The sequence below is a fragment of the Galeopterus variegatus genome, unplaced genomic scaffold (genome assembly GCF_000696425.1).
Source record: "Galeopterus variegatus unplaced genomic scaffold, G_variegatus-3.0.2 Scaffold221, whole genome shotgun sequence".
NCBI classification, from domain to species: domain Eukaryota; kingdom Metazoa; phylum Chordata; class Mammalia; order Dermoptera; family Cynocephalidae; genus Galeopterus; species Galeopterus variegatus.
Genome location: NW_007726332.1, coordinates 290,268 through 307,527, shown reverse-complemented (window position 1 = coordinate 307,527; position 17,260 = coordinate 290,268). Strand labels below are relative to the sequence as shown.

The window sequence follows — 17,260 nt, the reverse complement described above, 5'->3', positions numbered from 1 at the left end:
AAAAAAGACAAAAAAGACAAAAAAAAAAAAATGAACAAAATAGTGATACACACAATGTTATAAATGAATCTCACAGAAATGATGCTGAGCAAAAGAAACAGATACAAAAGAGAACATACTGTATAATTCCATTTATAGGAGCTTCTAGAATAGGCAAAACTAATCCACAGTGAAAGACAGCACATTTGCTGCCTCTGGCAGCAGGGGACTGACTGAGATAGGGCACAAGGGAACTCTCAGAGTGACAGAAACGTAACTCTGACTCGGTTGCTGGTTTCACACTTCTATGTGTTTGTCAAAATTCAGATTGTTCACATCTGATCTTTTATTTCACCATATATAAAGTTTACCTCAGTTTATAAAAACCATTATTGGGGGTAGCAGGGGTTGAAGAACAGACTGCCTTAAAGGGCAAGAATAAGTAAGAGATTACAAAAAAGAGAACATGATCCCTAAACTTCCTTCACAAACATTCAAGGACAAACTGAAAGGTTGGCGCAAAGCCAAAAATCTAAAGCCATGAACCAAAAGAGGCAAAAAACCAATCCAGCTAAGATGATGATGAATAAAAACAAAAACTCAGTGACTATGTTAAAGAAAACATGAGATTGCCAGATTTAGCAAATATATTTAATCTGGCAACCTAAACCAACAGACAAAAATACCAGACAGCCAGATTAAAGAGAGTGATTTTTTAATCATTTTTAACAAAATGCTCTTTCCATAATTTCCATGATAGAAATTCCTACTGAGAATGAACTGAGATTACACATATACCAGAAACCACCCAAAACTCATGCTTACCTTCAGTGAAACTCCCTGTTAGGGTTATTACCACAAATACTTTCCCCTCTGGCTCCAGATCCACCTGGAAAGAGAAAAAAAAAAAGTACGTTATATTTTAATACTAAGATACTGTTTGTGCGCTTTAAGTAAATCTTTACAGAGTGTCCTAAATGCGTAAATTACAGCCATAAATCAAATCTAAGACTTTCGTTAAACAGTAGAAGGGCAAGGAAAGAAGGGAAAGCTCAATAAATTGTAAAGGTTGAAAAGCAAATCTAAAAGAAACTACGTTTTTTTTTTGTTTTTTTTTTTCAGAATTTCCCTTCTCTTGAATTTTATTCTCTTCCATTTTGGACTCTTCATGATATAGAAAAGCACTTATATACTTGGTAATTGTTTTTCAGACATCCAAATCTTATGTATACCAGTTGTAAGAGCAGCATTTTATCAAACCACATGGAAGGAATACAAAATAGAGAAATGATGGCAACATACAGGGTCATGAACAAACGTGGCATGGTCAACTGCAAATCTTTAGTTTTATGGAGTAAAAAGTATAGAGCCTCTGTCTGCACGTTTCCACCAAAGTATAGTCCATCTTAAGGAAGCGCTGGGGAAGGAAGTTCAGGAGCTCTGCGTTCACTACCCTTGATGTTCACAGGAGCATCAACATCCCTTAAAGTTCTTATCAGTAGAGATAGCAAGGCATGCATTCTGCAAATGAGGCAGCCTGAAGTCCTTTCACGCACTCTGGTTTCCCAAAGACCCTCATGCAGCCTGGCACCCAGGACGGAATAGTGCCCTCCAAATCTGCTGTGATCACCACCAGCTCAGGAGGGCAGGCTCTGCCCTCTTCCTCCCGATGCTAGCCTTCCTGTCGACGAACACCTCTAAGCCTTGCATCATGAGCTTCCTGTGGTCACAAATACATGAATTTACAATTGTCCTTAAGTAAATCTTGTCAGATTCAGCCCATGGGCCCATTTCTGCCTCTGACCTTCATCTGAAATAAGGAAGTCAAGAGAAGCTGAGTATAGGTACGGATGGTCATTTTTGGTAGAATATGAATAACTTGCAAATCGTATGGTACAGTAAAAAGAACTGTGCACTAGACCAGGCCACAGAGTCTGGTCTGACTCCACCACAGCTGGCTCTGGCCTCTGGACAAGGCCCTTCCCACCGAACCTCACTGTTCTCATCTGAACGCCTATGAAATCATTATCCAGCATTTCTGACATGATCTTGAAGAACCTTAACAATTCTATTTACTGTTTTATTGTACCCATAGGTGAACAAAAACCAAAGAAAAAAAAATTCATTGGTCTTGACCTAGGTCACCACCACATATTTTTAATTAACACCACACCTTGATTATATACTTTTTCAGCCTGTTTTAGTACCCATAGGTGAACAAAAACCAAAGAAAAAAAAATTCATTGGTCTTGACCTAGGTCACCAACACATATTTTTAATTAACGCCACACCTTGATTATATACTTTTTCAGCCTGTTTTGTACAGACTCGGAAAGTTTTACCTGTGTAACAGCCTATAGCTACAACCCTCCCTTTCACTACCTAAAATCTGATACCAATGTGGTGCCCACACTGCAAATCACCTCCATGCCAAATCAGCTACGTGCATCATGACTACTGCTAACTTAACAATATCCCCTTAACTATCTTACCACCACTTGTGAACCTTTATAGAACAATTCTGAAAATAGAGCTCTCTGGAGAGATGACTAAACAGGATGTCAGTCTCTAATTGTCTCCACACTCTGCCTTGACTTGATTAAAGTCAAAAATATGTTATTTTTAAAAGCCACTCCCTCATCTTCAATATAAAGACCTGGCAGAGAACACACACATACACATACATTCGACCTCACAGCACAAACTGCTCTTGGCACAGAAACAGCAGCTGCCGGCCTCAGGACAGACAGACTGCCAGGCCGCCTCCGCCATCCTGCAACCCACAGCCAGCCTGTAAACTCTCTCCAACTCTGCCTCCAAGGCCTACAAAGAAGGTCACTCCACCCAGTGGGTCAGGGGCTGCGGTGACAGAGGCAGGAGATTCCACCATGATTCTAAGGAATCAGGGGCTCTCACAAGTAGAACAGGTTTGCTTCCTCATTTTTGACCCATGCCATTATAGTAATGGACAAGCCAAATTCAAACACCATCTTCACAGCCTTGTCCATCTAGGGCATAAGTGCTAAGACATCAGACTTCAGAGCAGGGTCTTACAAACTGCAGGTCAAGATTTGTTAGAGGGGCATGAAAACAATTTAGTGGGTTGCATACAACAGGGATTAAGTAGAATAAAATGGAACAGAAAATATGAACACGCCACAGGTAGCAAGGAAAAGTCCTACTGCATGAAATGTTTGTTTCCAGTTTTGTATCCATGTATAAGGTTATACTGGGTTTTAATGTAAAGATGTATTCCTTATTGTGCCACAGAGAAATGGTTTGAAAAGTGCGGTCTTAGAGTTTATCAGTTCCATCTACGCAGTGCTGAGGGGCTGTTGTCATTTATTCATGGTGATTGCTTGGATACCACCAGTGATAGTCAACTCACTACCTCAACAGCTGGCTTATTTCAATCCTGTACTCCATAGACAGATCTTTCTCTATTAGCAGAAATGCAGCACAACCAATAGTTTCCACTCACTGACCCTAGTTCCATCTTCTACAGCTCTAGTGGCTACTACCTCTCTACCTAGAATATCCATTCCAGCTTCTGGAACAGCACTTGAACTTTATTTGAGAACTGCCCTGCCCCACAAGTAGTCCAAATGGTTCAGCTGGAATTCTTCCCTGAGCTCCAGAAGGGACAGTGACCCAGGCTAACGCTGAATTCCCCCAGCCAGGATGACTAGCCTGGAACTGACACATTCCTTGTATTTGGCTATCAGAGTAATGGCAATTCCCTATCCTCAGTAACTCCTGGTTCAGTTTTGGCACAAAATCCAAGTAGGTCTAATTAGGAATCCTAGATCTACAAGGAAAAGACATGATATCACTTCCGCAGAACTTCAATCCAGAAGGACATAAACTTGGGACTATCTGGCGCCCTTGTTGCCACCACACTGTGTTAGAGAAAGAAGCCAATGAAGAGGGGAGAGACGAGACACAGAGAGACCAGGTCTTGATGATATCACTTAAACCCGCACATGAAGCCTTGCTTGATTCTTCTGGACTTTTCAGTTATTTGAGCCCATACATTCCCTTTCATGTTTGAGCCAGTTTGAATAGGTTTTCTATCACTTGCACCCAAAAGACTTATCCAAATGGCCAGCCAAAGAGAAGTCAAATATTTGACAATTATCACATCCTCCCACACCTTCTCACACCTGTGCTGTCCCCTGAAATCTGCTTCTCTGCTTTCCTCCAGCACTGAAACAGCTCCTGCAACCTGTTACACATCTAATTCTTGTGACAGCTTCCGTCATGAGTCTTGAGTTCCGTGCTTCCAGAGCACCACTCTTTCCTGGTCCTCCTCTCACTCCTGACCCCACCACTTACCCAGCAGCCCACACTGGAAGCCCAGGCGCCTCACCACATACGTGTAATTGCTACCAGATCCCATCAAGTCTGCTTTCTGAGTGTCTCCTAAACCTCTCTCTCCTCTCCATTCCTACTGTCGGACCTCATCTGGCCTCTTGCAATGGCCTTCTAGCTAGTTTCTGTCCCCAGACTACTGTCCTCCAGCTGCTGCCAGAGACACGTTTCAAAAATTAAAATCTGCCATGTGACTTAGAACTCTTTCATGTTTCCTCTCTTTCCATGATAAGGTACAAACTACTTAGTGCAGCACACAGCCCAAGACCCTATGCCCCTTCCCACCTTCCAGCCTCAGTCGCCCCACCACCCCAAACACATCCAACCTGTATCCCAGCCTCTTTTCATTCTTGTACACTCTCCAGCGAGGCATGTTACATCATTTATTCTGAAAGAGCAACAAAACGTATTATGGGTCAGGCAGCACACTGGGGAATGTAGTCAAAATTGTGAAAATTACACATTGCCTGTCTAAAACTTATTGCCTAGTGATTTGGGGCATGTAATCTTTCTGACTGGAAAACCCTTTCCCTATTTTACTTGTCAGACTTTTATTTGTCCATCAAGATTCAACTCAAAACTCACTTTTAGAGGGAGACCCTCCCAGACCCCTTTTAGACAGTTGGGCAACTTCATATCTGTTATAGAGGCTGTTGCTGGGACCCACATCAGGTTGTAGTCATTGTGCCTGTCCCTGAGGACCCTGCCTTTCCTACAGAGTACTGAAATAGTTTGTGGGATAAATGAGTAAACAAAGTAACAAGATATCCCAAGCTCCTTCAGTAGCTTCACATAGGACATGGTTTTCTCCTTCTGGTCAGTTTCTTCCCAACATGCCCCAATTTTTACAAACCCCCATTAAAGAGTGAACATCAGCCTCAGGGGGTGGCCTGACCCTCACAGGGGACAGCGAGATTATCACCAACCTTGATCTTGACAGTAACAATGCCCTTTACTGGTGCAGCTAGACTGCATGGGTGCTTTGAAAAGCCCCAGTGGCCCAGGTTGAATTTGCATCAACTAAAACCACTGTATCTTTTCTATGTGCTATAAAACTTTGCCACTTCCTGCACTTGTACAGTGGTTAGGACCAAAATCCCCATGAAAACCTAAGCACTTTATATTTTTTCTGTAGAATTTCAGCTTGCTGATCCAAGCCCCAAGGTTTTGGATCCCAAATACAGTGAGTTCATTCACTCTCCTCAGCTCTAAGGTCCCCAAATCAGGGCTTCAAGTTAGCCATGCCATCATCTGAGGCACTGACAGAATGTACAACAGAACAGAGCTGGAGCCAGAGTCTAGGGCAGCCCACATAGAAATGGGCACATTCAGTGTTCTTACAGTCACAGTCGTTCGGAAGCAATGAATACACTAACTGCTCTGCCCTACAGACCACGTCTGTCTAAGGAGGGAAACTCCTGGGCCTTTGTTGAAGCACAAAAAGCAGTGGCCTTTTAAAAATGGTATTCTTATATGCAAATAGATAAATGAACAATAGTATAAAAACTCAGTGTCAACAAATGGTGTTGGAAAAATTGGAGATCCACAAACAAAATAATGAACTTCAACCCACACATTGTTACTCACACATAAATTAATTCAAAATGTATCAAAGACCTAAACCTAGAATCTAAAACCCAAAAACTTCTAGAAAAATACGTAAGAGAAAGTCTTTGGGACCATGGGTTAGGCAAATATTTCAGAGATAAGACATCTAACATACAATCCAAAAAAGAACAAATTGATAAATTGGACTTCATCAAAATTAAAATTTCTGCTCTTTAAAAGACACTGTCATAATCAGGAATCGAGATGGTGGAACAGACAGTCCCCAGTGTCACTCTCTCCCAAAATCAACCAAATTGCAACTATTAAAAAGCAAAGACTGCCATGCTGGGTCCACTAGAGCTCAGGGGAAGAGGAGGAGAGACCTATGAAGTTCATGAAGGCAGGAAAAGCCATGATGAGAGAAAGAAAGGACTGCTCCCACCATTTCCAGTCCCAGCCACTTCAAGCCTGGCCCTGGTAAGCACATGGAGCAAGAGGTGGCAAAAAGCCACAACTGTGCCCGTTGTGAGAAGTTGCTTGGAGACTGCAGGGAAGAGGAGGGCCATGGAGGCCCCCAGCCCAGCAAAACCAATGACAGGGCTCCTGTGGACCCACATAAGAGTGAAGGGGTACAGACAACTGAAAAAAGGAGCCACTCAAAGGCCAGTGAGTCATCACAAGGGCCCAGGACATGGCCCGCCCCATGGGAAGTGTTTGGAGTGTAGAGGTTGGGGGAGATTGGCCCACCGCGAGAACACTGGGGCATAGCATGGACAGCTGATCTGCTCTTCAATCAGCACAGGCCACTTAGTGGAGACTGATCAGGAGTTTAGAACTGCAGGAGGTGCAGTTTGCTGAAAAGACTCAGGCCCAGGCCAGAGATACCACACAACCCAGGTGTATCAAACCTCACAAGACCCCAAAGTGCTTAAAAGGTCAACTATAAAAACCTGAGCTGCACAAAAAGCCTTCCCCAGAGAATCAGCAGCAAAGCAGCAAATTAGCTCAACCACAGGGCTCAAGTGCTGGTCCCCATAGGAATTTCCCCCATTTCAGAAGTAGTCAATGGACAACAAATTAGTTCCAGTGCAGAGTTTAAGTAGAGAGAATAGTGAATAATCCAACACAGAACTGAAAGAAAACACAAAAAACCCACAGACCAGAGACAGAGTTCTGATATTAACCAGTAAAACTCTACCACCACCAAAGAACACCTATGAAACCCAGAAGGACCGGAAGCCCCCAGATCCCCAAGCTGGGATGGAGGGGAGCTGAGGGCCTCAGCCACACACTCCTGACGTTTGCATCCAGCCCAGTGACAACCATGCCGTCAGAAACTCCCCAGGCTCCTGAGCCAGAGAGGGGGGTTCACAGGCCTCAGCCACACCTCCCACCCTCCACAACCAGGCCAGTAAAGGAGCCAGCCATGGGCCAAACCCACCCCCAAACCCCCACTTCCGTTTCCCTCTCCCTCCCCTCTCCCTCTCCCCCCACTGTACTACAACATCTTAGAATGTAAAAAAATAATAAATAAATAAATAAAATGGTAAAATAATAATAATAAAATAAAAGACACTGTCAAGAGAATGAAAGACAAGCCACAGACTGGGAGAAGATATTTGTGAATCATATATCTAATAAAGCACTTGTATCCAGAATACACAAAGAACTCACAAAACTCGATAAGAACAAGCAATCCAACTTTTAACTTCACTTCACCCTGAGAAGATATACAAATGGCAAATTTGTACATAAAAATAAGTTCAATATCATTAGTCATTAGAGAAATGCAAATTAAAATGACAATGCAATAATACTACATATCTATTAGAATGGCTAAAATTAAAAAGTCTGACCACAGTAAGTGTTCATAAAGGTGTGGAGCAACTGGAACTCCAATACATTGTACACAGGACTGTAAAATGGTACCATCATTTTGGAAACAGTTTGACATTTTCTTAAAAAGTTACACATACCATTTGATCCAGCTGTTCCACTCCTAGGTGTTTACTCAAGAATAAATAAAGCATATGCCCATACAAAGATTTGTAAAGGAACATTATCTATGATAGCTAAAAAGTAGAAATAAAATGTCCATCAGCTGATTAATGTATTTTTAAAATGTATATTCATTCATACAATGGAATAGTCTTCAATAATAAAAAGTAATGAACTATTGATGCATACAACATGAAAGAATTCCAAAATACTGAATAAAAGAAGCCAGACCAAAAACAAAGAGTAGTTTCTGTATGAATCTGTTTATATAAAATTCTAGAAAAGGCAAACTAACCTAGAGTAACAGAAAATATATCAGTGGTTGCCTGGAGACTGGGGTAAGGAAAACAGAGAGTGGTAGGGAATGATTAAACAAGGGTGCAAAAGTAACAAGACGATAAATGGAAAAAGAACACTCTTTTTAACAAGTGGTACTAGGACAACTGTTATCCATAGGCAAAAGAATGAAGTTGGACCCCTACAACATAAGATACATAAACATTAACTCAAAATGGATCATAGACCTAAATGTAATAGCTAAAACTATAGAACCCTTAAGTGAAAACATAGGAGTAAATTTTCCTGACCTTGGTTAGGCAATGGTCTCTGAGATAAAACATCAAAAGCACAAGTGACAGAAAAAATTTTTATATATAGGACTACATCAAAATTAAAAACTTTTGTAATACAAACAACATTATCAACAAAGTGAAAAGGCAATCCTCAGAATGGGGAAAAAAATTAAAAATCATACATCTGATAAAGGATTTGTATACAGAATATACAGAGAATTATTACAACTTGATAATAAAAATACAAATAGCCCAATATGTAAAATATTACCCAAAGTGATTTACAGATTTAATGCAGTCCCCATCAAAATACCAATGACATTCTTCACAGAAATAGAAAAAACTATTCTAACATTCATATGGAACAACAAAAGACCTCAAACAGCCAAAGCAATCCTGAGCAAAAGAAAATAAAGCCAGAGGCATAACACTTCCTGACTTTAAATTATACTACAAAGCTATGGTAACCAGAACAGAATGATACTGGCATAAAAATAGATACTCGGACCAGTGGAACTTACAGCCCTCTGATATTTGACAAAGGTGACATAAACATACATTGAGGAGAAGACTGTCTCTTCCATAAATGGTGCTGGGAAAATTGGATATCCATATGCAGAAGAATGAAACCAGACCTGCCCCTCTCCTCATATACCAAAATCAACCCAAAATGAATTAAAAACTTAAGTATAAGTCCTGAAACTGTAAAACTACTAAGGGAAAATATAGGGGAAACACTTCAGGAACTAGTGTCGAGTACAGACTTTATGAACAAGAGTCCAAAAGCACAAGCAACAAAAGAAAAAATAAACAAATGGGATTATATCATACTAAAAATCTTCTGCACAGCAAAGGAAACAATCAACAGAGTGAAATGACAACCTACAGGGTGGAAGAAAATATTTGCAAACTATGCATCCAACATGGGATTAATACCCAGAATATACAAGGAACTCAAGCAATTACACAGTAAGAAAAACAAAAAACCCAATTAAAAAATGAGCAAAGGAGCTGAATAGACATTTTTTTAAGGAAAACATACAAATGGCTGACAGGCACCTAAAAAAATTCTCAGCATCACTAATCATCAGGGAAATACAAGTTAAAACCACACTGAGATACCACCTCACCCCAGTTAGACCAGCTATAATCAAAACAACAGAATAACAAATGCTGGTGAGGATGTGGAGAGAAGGGAATGCTCCCACACTGTTGGTGGGACTTTAAATTAGTACAACTGCTATGGAAAACAGTATGAAGATTTCTCAAATAACTGCGGATAGATTTACCATACTATCCAGCAATTGCCCTTCTAGGTATATAACCAAATGAATGGAAATCATCATGTCAAAGGGATACCTGCACTCCCATGTTCATCGCAATTCTATTTACAATAGCCAAGATATGAAACCAACCTAAATGTCCATTGATGGACAACTGGATAAGGAAAATGTGGTATATATACACCATGGAATACCACTCTGCCATAAAAAGAATGAAATTCTATCATTTGCAGCAATATCGATGAGCTTGGAGAAAGTTATGTTGCGTGAAATAAGCCAGGCACAGAGGGAAAAACATCACATGTCCTCAACTCATAAGTGGGAGCTAAGAGAGAAAGAAGGAAGGAAAGAAAAACCACAGTGGTGCGTTGGACTTGCAGAGGGAGAGAACATACCTAGAGTTATAGAGGTGGGGTGGGGGGAGGTCGGGGATTAATGGGGTGGGAGACACAGGGAATAATTGCAATTTGTGGTTTCTGGGCATGCTGACAGTATTGATCTGGCCATCACATCTTGGGCACAGTGGTGATGGTCAGCTTTGTACCCCATGAAAATGCATAACGAATAAAATAAAATTAAAAAATAGGCAAAGAATTTGAATAGACATTTCCCCAAAGAAGATATATAAATGACCAATAAGCATGTGAAAAATTGCTCAACATCATTGGTCATAAAGAAAATGCAAATCGAAACCACAATGTGATAGGCCTTCACACCTACTAGGATGTCTATTAATTAAAAAGACAGACAATGAGTGTTGACAAGGATGTGGAGACACTGGTACCTTTGTACATTGTTGGTGGGAATATAAAATGGAAGTAACTTTGGCCAATAGTTTGGCAGTTCCTCAAAAAGTTAAATACAGAGTTAGCATATGATCCAGCAATTCCAATGCTGCATATGCCCAAGAGAACTGAAAACATATGTTCACACAAGAACATACACAAAAATGTTCATAGCAGCATTATTCATAATAGCCCAAAAGTGGAAACAATCCAAATGTCCATCCAGTCATGAAAGTACAAATTGGGATACCTCCATACAATGAAATATTACTCAGCAATAAAAATATACATAGATGCTTGCTACAACATGGATGATCTTGAAAACATTATGCTAAGTGAAAGAAGCCCCTCACAAAAGACCACACATTGTATGGTTTTATTTACATGAAATGTTCAGATTAGGCAAATCTATAGAGATAGAAAGTAGACTAGTGGTTGCCTAGGGCTGGAGAGAGGAGGGGAAATGGGGATTAATTGCTAATGGGGATTAATAGCTAATGGGGTTCTTTTATAGCACAGATGAAAATGTTCTAAAATTTCATTTTGGCTCCCTTTCACTGCCTCCCCACTAGTCTATCCAGGCCTCTTTTCAAAATTCCACTCTTTGAACCTGCTCTTCTAGTCAGGCCCGTCTCCTCACTGTACCATCCACACACACCTTTGCTCGTGCTGTTTTCTCTGCTTAGCCTTTCTCTCTTCACCTCACCTATCTCTTCATTCACTCAAACCTTCACTGAACTACTCCCAGGGTCAGGACCACTGCCAGATGCTCAGGATTTCCCCAAGTAGCTCCCTGGGGCTGCAGATGGGTTGGTAACTGAGTACACCTGGGGAATAAGACACTAATACAGAAGCAGAAGGGACTGTTGCCAGGAAGATCTTTACATTAGCATTGATCTCTCTAGTTTCAAAATTCACATCTCAACTATTATATTAATGCTTAGCTAAACCCTTGAACAATTAGTTAAATTTTCATATACTTATATCTCATTACTTGGAATAAGTCTGTAAGCTCCATTCCTGCAGGATCTAACACTGTGTTCCCCAAAGGGCCTAGTACAGTTCCTTGAGTCAAATAAACACTCAACAAACATCTGTTGATTTGATCTAATGAACTGAATAGGAAAGTCATTTGACCACATCAATTTCCTCACCTGTAAAATAGGAATGATAATATTTACTATATGATAAAATACTATGTGACAGCACTTTGTAAAAAATAAAAGCACTCCAAGACAGCTCCAAGGAACGCTAGTGGTGTATGGCCTCCATGGGCCCACTGCTGAGGAATTATTCTCTGTTAGCTTGATGTACCCACCAGATCTTGAGCACCCCTCCACTGCCATCCTTGGCCAATGTTTGCTTTTCCTTGGCATCGCTTTGCAGAAGTTGAACAAGTCACCTATATCCCTGGTTCAGTCTCCTTGTCCATGAAACAGGGTCGTCTAGAAACCTTTCTAGCTCTAATGTTCCATGATTCTAAACAGGCTTGGATAAAAGCCTGCACACAGAACTCAAGGGAGACACTCATTTAATTAACTGGTAATAATTTACAACCGTTTCCCTTCACAAAAGGCATTAGAATTGATCACAGACAGGAAACTTCTGACTCCTCAATATTCATCTCAGCCTGGAATAAGCAAAGGGATCTAGCATATTAAAATGAGAAAAACCCTCCATTTGGGCAAAGGTAGAAGGTCCACCTACTCTATGAGCCTTGAGCTCTGTGAGAGTTCTGTGAGAGAGAAGGCAACAAAACCCAAATTCTTATCTAAGTGGCTCTTTTCTACAAGTTTTCTAAGTCTTACTCTAGGGATAAATAACAAAGGAACCCAAATACGTGGTAAAGCATTTCACAATTCTCTTCCAGCTAAAATTGCCAGGCTTAAAAATAAGAGTTCAGATTCCTACAGAAAAAAAAAAAAAATTCTTATAGGATTGTACCAATGACCTATAGGTTGACACATAGCCGTATTCTTTAATGATGAAAGTAACAGCTCCGTCCTGAGCTCCATCCCTCTGCCTAACCCCTGCTAAGTGCTGGACCTATGTTACCTCTCACTTTCACCCCGTGCAAGGGAAGTATCACCATCACTGTTGTACAGAGGCAAAAAACGGAGGCCCAGTGAGGCTGCAGAATTGGCCAAGGTTGCACAAGAAGTGAAGGTCCAGCCAAGATTTAGACACTGGGAAGATCCACACCAGTGCTGCCCTGGCCTCCCCCAAGGCTGCTGTGACTACATCTGCCTGCATGTCTGTCTGCTGCCTTCTGCTCAGCCCCAAACCAGCCTGCACTGGCTTCTGACACATGAGGTCATCACATCATCGTCTTCCTGGGAGCCTGGACAAGCCGGTGCCATCAGCACCTGAGGGTGTCCCAGTCTCACTTCTGCATTGCCAGGGCCATCAGGAGTGGCCCCAGCCTGATGGTGTCGCTCCATGGCTCCCCATGGGGGCATGAGGCAGGAGCTGCTAAGCACGGCAAATCTGTGCTGGGGCAATTCAGGTCCCATTAGTCAGCTCCCGGAGAGCTCGAGTCAGCCTCATGTGCGGAGACACACAACACGTCCCCTCAACGTGGTAAGGGCTTTAAAGGAAAAGAGGGTGAATGAGGCAAATACCACATCCCTGCTGATTTTCTACTTTCATCTCTATAACAATCAGACTAAGTTGTATGTGTTAAAATCACACTAAGAAGTATCACAGATTACAAACTATCAGGAAATGATGATGGCAAAAACTGAACAGAAATGTGAAGCTTATCAAATCTTACTGGTTCAAGATGAAAGAAAACACTATCATTATTTTAGTGATTGAATCCTTGCTTTAGTGATTAAATCCTCATCCTGCTAAATCTGGGCCCTCTATGTGGTCAGAGAAGGGGTGGGGAAAGAGCCCCAACTACGATCACAACTCTGGTGTCACCTGCACGCCACCTGGTCAGGTTATCTGGCTTCTGTACCTGGAGAATAAAGGGTGGACTAAGCCTTTAAGTCCACTGCATATCTAATAGTCTATGATTCCAAGTCAGAAACAGTTTCTGCACTCACCAGAGCATGTTTGAAGAATACCAAAGAACGTCTCTAAAATATATACTTAAGGCTTACAATAACTCTGCCCCACCCCAGCTAAATATAAGCACAAATTTGCTACAAATTTAAATTTAGAATTACCTCAACTCAAAGCCCATTACCCCTATGTTCTAGCACAAAAAGTATATCTTCTGGCAAAAGTAAAACTCCTCTACATCAAAATTAATTATTCAAAGTTTCTCTGCCCATAATGAAAAATCTGGATAAATAGTCAAGGCTGTGTACCTCTGAGGACTAAAATGTTTTCTCTGCCAAGGAGGAGAGGGCTACGGGTAGAAATGGTCTGCTGTACGTTATGGTGCTGTGTGTGTGTCTCAAACTTTATCTCAGATTGAGGGACTGAAAACATAAATTAAATAAAGGATGACATAGGCTCTTCAAAACACTTCACTACAATCCCTCTGCCTTGATCTCCCAGGTAACTGAATTCTGAGCTGAAAGGCCTACCTGACACCTCCTCTGTGAATGAGGACAGAGGCTCTGAAAGGATGTGCTCCTGATGGAACAAAAAGGGTGGGCCAAGTTCTTCCAAAGAAGTCAAATGCCCACCCTGGAAACCAGCAGAGGACTCTTGGAATAGCACCAGGTTGCCAGGCAAAACTCTGTCCTCCAGAACTAAGGTGGCACTTTCCTTCTCTCCAGTAAAGCACCTGTAAGAAGCTCATGCCGGAGCAGACCCTGAAGTGAGAGGTACTAAATGAAAGGGACAGGTGTGACCCTGGCTGGCGGTGAGGAATGCACTCCATGCTCACTCTCCTGCTCAGCTGCCTCCAGCCCCCTTCCTCTTTCACCCTCTATGTGGGTTGCCTAGGGAGCACTGTCAGCCCCACAGTGGGCCTCCGTCTCTAAGGGGGAGCCCTACAAGAAAGGAGAAATACCAGGCAATAGAGAGTCTAGTAAGTTTTGCCACAGATGCTAAGTTACTTTTCTAGAATAAATACGGGAATCTAAAATAGTTGCAATGAAATAATTATTCCCTTCTGCACTGAACCATCCTAATACATTTTAAACTAAAGATGTCAGGCTGGGGAGAAAAAAAGGATACACGTAAACACAGAATAATTCTACACTGATGCTCCCTATCATCCATTGTAATGGAGAAAGAAGGCAAAAGCTCTAGCAAAAGCAAAGCCAAGAATAAGTCAAAATTACCCCTTTTGCATACATAAGCATGTCTATATGTTTAACAGACTCGTCTACGTTAGTCATTGCTCTGCTCCATCTCTAGGTCACCTTTGGGAGTCTCTGTGAATCTGAGGGGACATTCTAAAGTACATCAAGTCCAATTGCCTACCTCAATAGCTATTGCATAACACTTTCATTCCTTTTGGTCTTCTGGAGGGAAGGAGAGATGAAAGCTCCACAAAAGAAGGGGCATTTTTGCCATGCCCAGAAATTCAGGTAACAGTGTTCCAGGTGGACTGTGGAAGGGGAAGCATCCAGAGAGAGGAGAGGTACATGCAAATGCACAGAGGACCTATCAGGGATTACATGTGGTTAAATGTAGGCTGTGTAATGAGACAGGTCAGAAACAGAGCTGCAGAGGAAAGCACAGGAAATCAACAATGGCCGCACAACATACAGGGAGGCTGGCCCTTATCCCAGGCAGTGGGAACCCACTGCAGAGCTTCAATCAGCACAGTTACTGGATCATATCTACTTGTCAGATCTCGACAGTGGGTGCTGGAGTTGTTAGGGGAGAGAAACTAGTGGTGGGGATACATGTCCGAAGGCTATTCCAGTTGTCTTAATGAAGGACAGTGGTGACCTGAGCTATGCTGGCAGCAGAGGGGACAGAGAGGAGGGCAGGTTAGGAAGACATGGGAGGGAGCAGCAGCTAGACTTGTAATTGATGTGCATGGGGTGGACGGTGGAAGAGAAGTCACAGAGTCTCCAGGGCTGATGAGGATTCCTGCTGCCAGTAACTGAGACAGGGACACCAAGGCAATGTGCAGATCTGGAGGAAAGGTCAAGTTCAGTGTGTGGCCACTACCCATGTCAACTGGGCTACCTGATACAGCTTCTCAAAATCAGGTGGAGAGAGAGGAACATCATCGAGACAGAAATTATAGCCCAGTGCAGTCTCAACTGAACAGGCAATCAGCAATGTCAAAAGCAGTACTCAGATCAGGAGTGATCTCTGGGCAAGCACAAAGCTTTGCCTGGGAAGTGGGACCCAAGTTGGGGCTCCAAGGCAACACCATTCTGAGGCAGGAGCACCTCATGAGAAGACGCAAACCGGATCAGAAGACAAACTAGGCCAGTGGGGTTGAAGGAGTATCCATAGAGAGGGGTATAAGAGAAGGTCAGAGGTGAAACCATAGACAGAGCTGCACCCAGAGAATTTCAACTGTAGGATGCAGGACAAGGGGAAGTCACTGGAGGTTTCTGATTGTGTTAAACGACGGTGAGTAACGTGAAAGGAGGCATTTTGTCTACTAGACCAATGAACAGAGAGACAGCTGTAGTCTAGAAATATGAAAGGTCTCATACAGGTAGAATTAGCGGAAACTAAAAATCACATGAAGAGAGCAAACAAAAGCAGTACAAAGGTCAAAGGAGTATTGAGTCTTGGGCCTGGGTGACCTAGATCAGGGGTCAGCAAACTGTGGCCCAATTTCAGCCCACTCCTTATTTTTGTAAGTCTTATTGAAACACAGTCATATCCCTTTTCATTGACATTTTATCTATGGCTGCTTTTGTTCTACAAAAGCAGAGATGTGTCACTGTAACAGAGACCTCATAGCCTGCAAAGCCAAAAATATTCACTCTCTGGCCCTTTACAGAAAAAACCTGCCAATCTCTGTTGCCATTTATCAGCCAGGGAACTCAGGGGGGAAGAACATGCTTTAGGAGGAAGGAAATGAGTTTAAATTTGGACACAAAGATACCCAAATAGAAACATCTGGCAAGAAGTTGGAAATGACAAACTGTGGAGTAAAGATAGGGCTGGGGTTATTATTTGGGACTCTTTCTCAAAAGGTGATCACAAAGAGCTGTGAAACTTTTCAAGAAGGAGCACAGGAAAGGGAGAAAAGAAAAAGCAAATTCACTTAGGAGGTGGAAGAAAGAAGAACCAGGAAAGATGCAATCCAAGAGGTGGAGGAGCCACCCAAGTGCAGCGTCCTGGAACGTGTGAGGAAGCAGCTGCTTCTTTCATGGAAGAAGTCCACATGCCACCTCCCAGGTCCCAAGCCTAGAGACCCCTTTAAAGTCCTCATCTTCCTCCACCTCTGCAGCATTTGGAGACCCCCCACCCCATCTTTAGCAGTTCTGTTGGAAAGATCCTCCTTATACTAAGCTAAAGCCCACCTATATCCCTGTAACTTCCACCTGCAAGTTTAGTTCTACCTCTAGATTTCACCCTGCCAAGAACACGTTGTTTCACTGAGTTTGAAGGTAAAGCTAGAGGGGCCGGCCCGGTGGCGCACTGCTACAGTGCACCGCTTGGGAGTGCAGCGGTGCTCCCGCCGAGGGTTCGGATCCCACATACAGACCGGCGGCTCACTGGCTGAGCAAGATGAGGGCGCAACACCGAGGGTTGCGATCCCATTGCCGGTCCCGGTCCAGTACGGGCGCGACACTGAGGGTTGCAATCCGTTGCCAGTCACGAAAAAAAAAAAAAAAAAAAA

General features: G+C 42.4%; 1 protein-coding gene across 1 annotated transcript in view; it reads right to left on the bottom strand.

The window, feature by feature from the left end:
* The window catches only part of PRKCH (protein kinase C, eta), a 261,067-nt gene that overhangs the window by 192,264 nt on the left and 51,543 nt on the right, over positions 1 to 17,260 (bottom strand). The window contains exon 2 of the mRNA XM_008566116.1: positions 805 to 868. Within this exon, the coding sequence (XP_008564338.1) occupies positions 805 to 868 (64 nt within the window). The remainder of the gene's footprint in view (positions 1 to 804; positions 869 to 17,260) is intronic.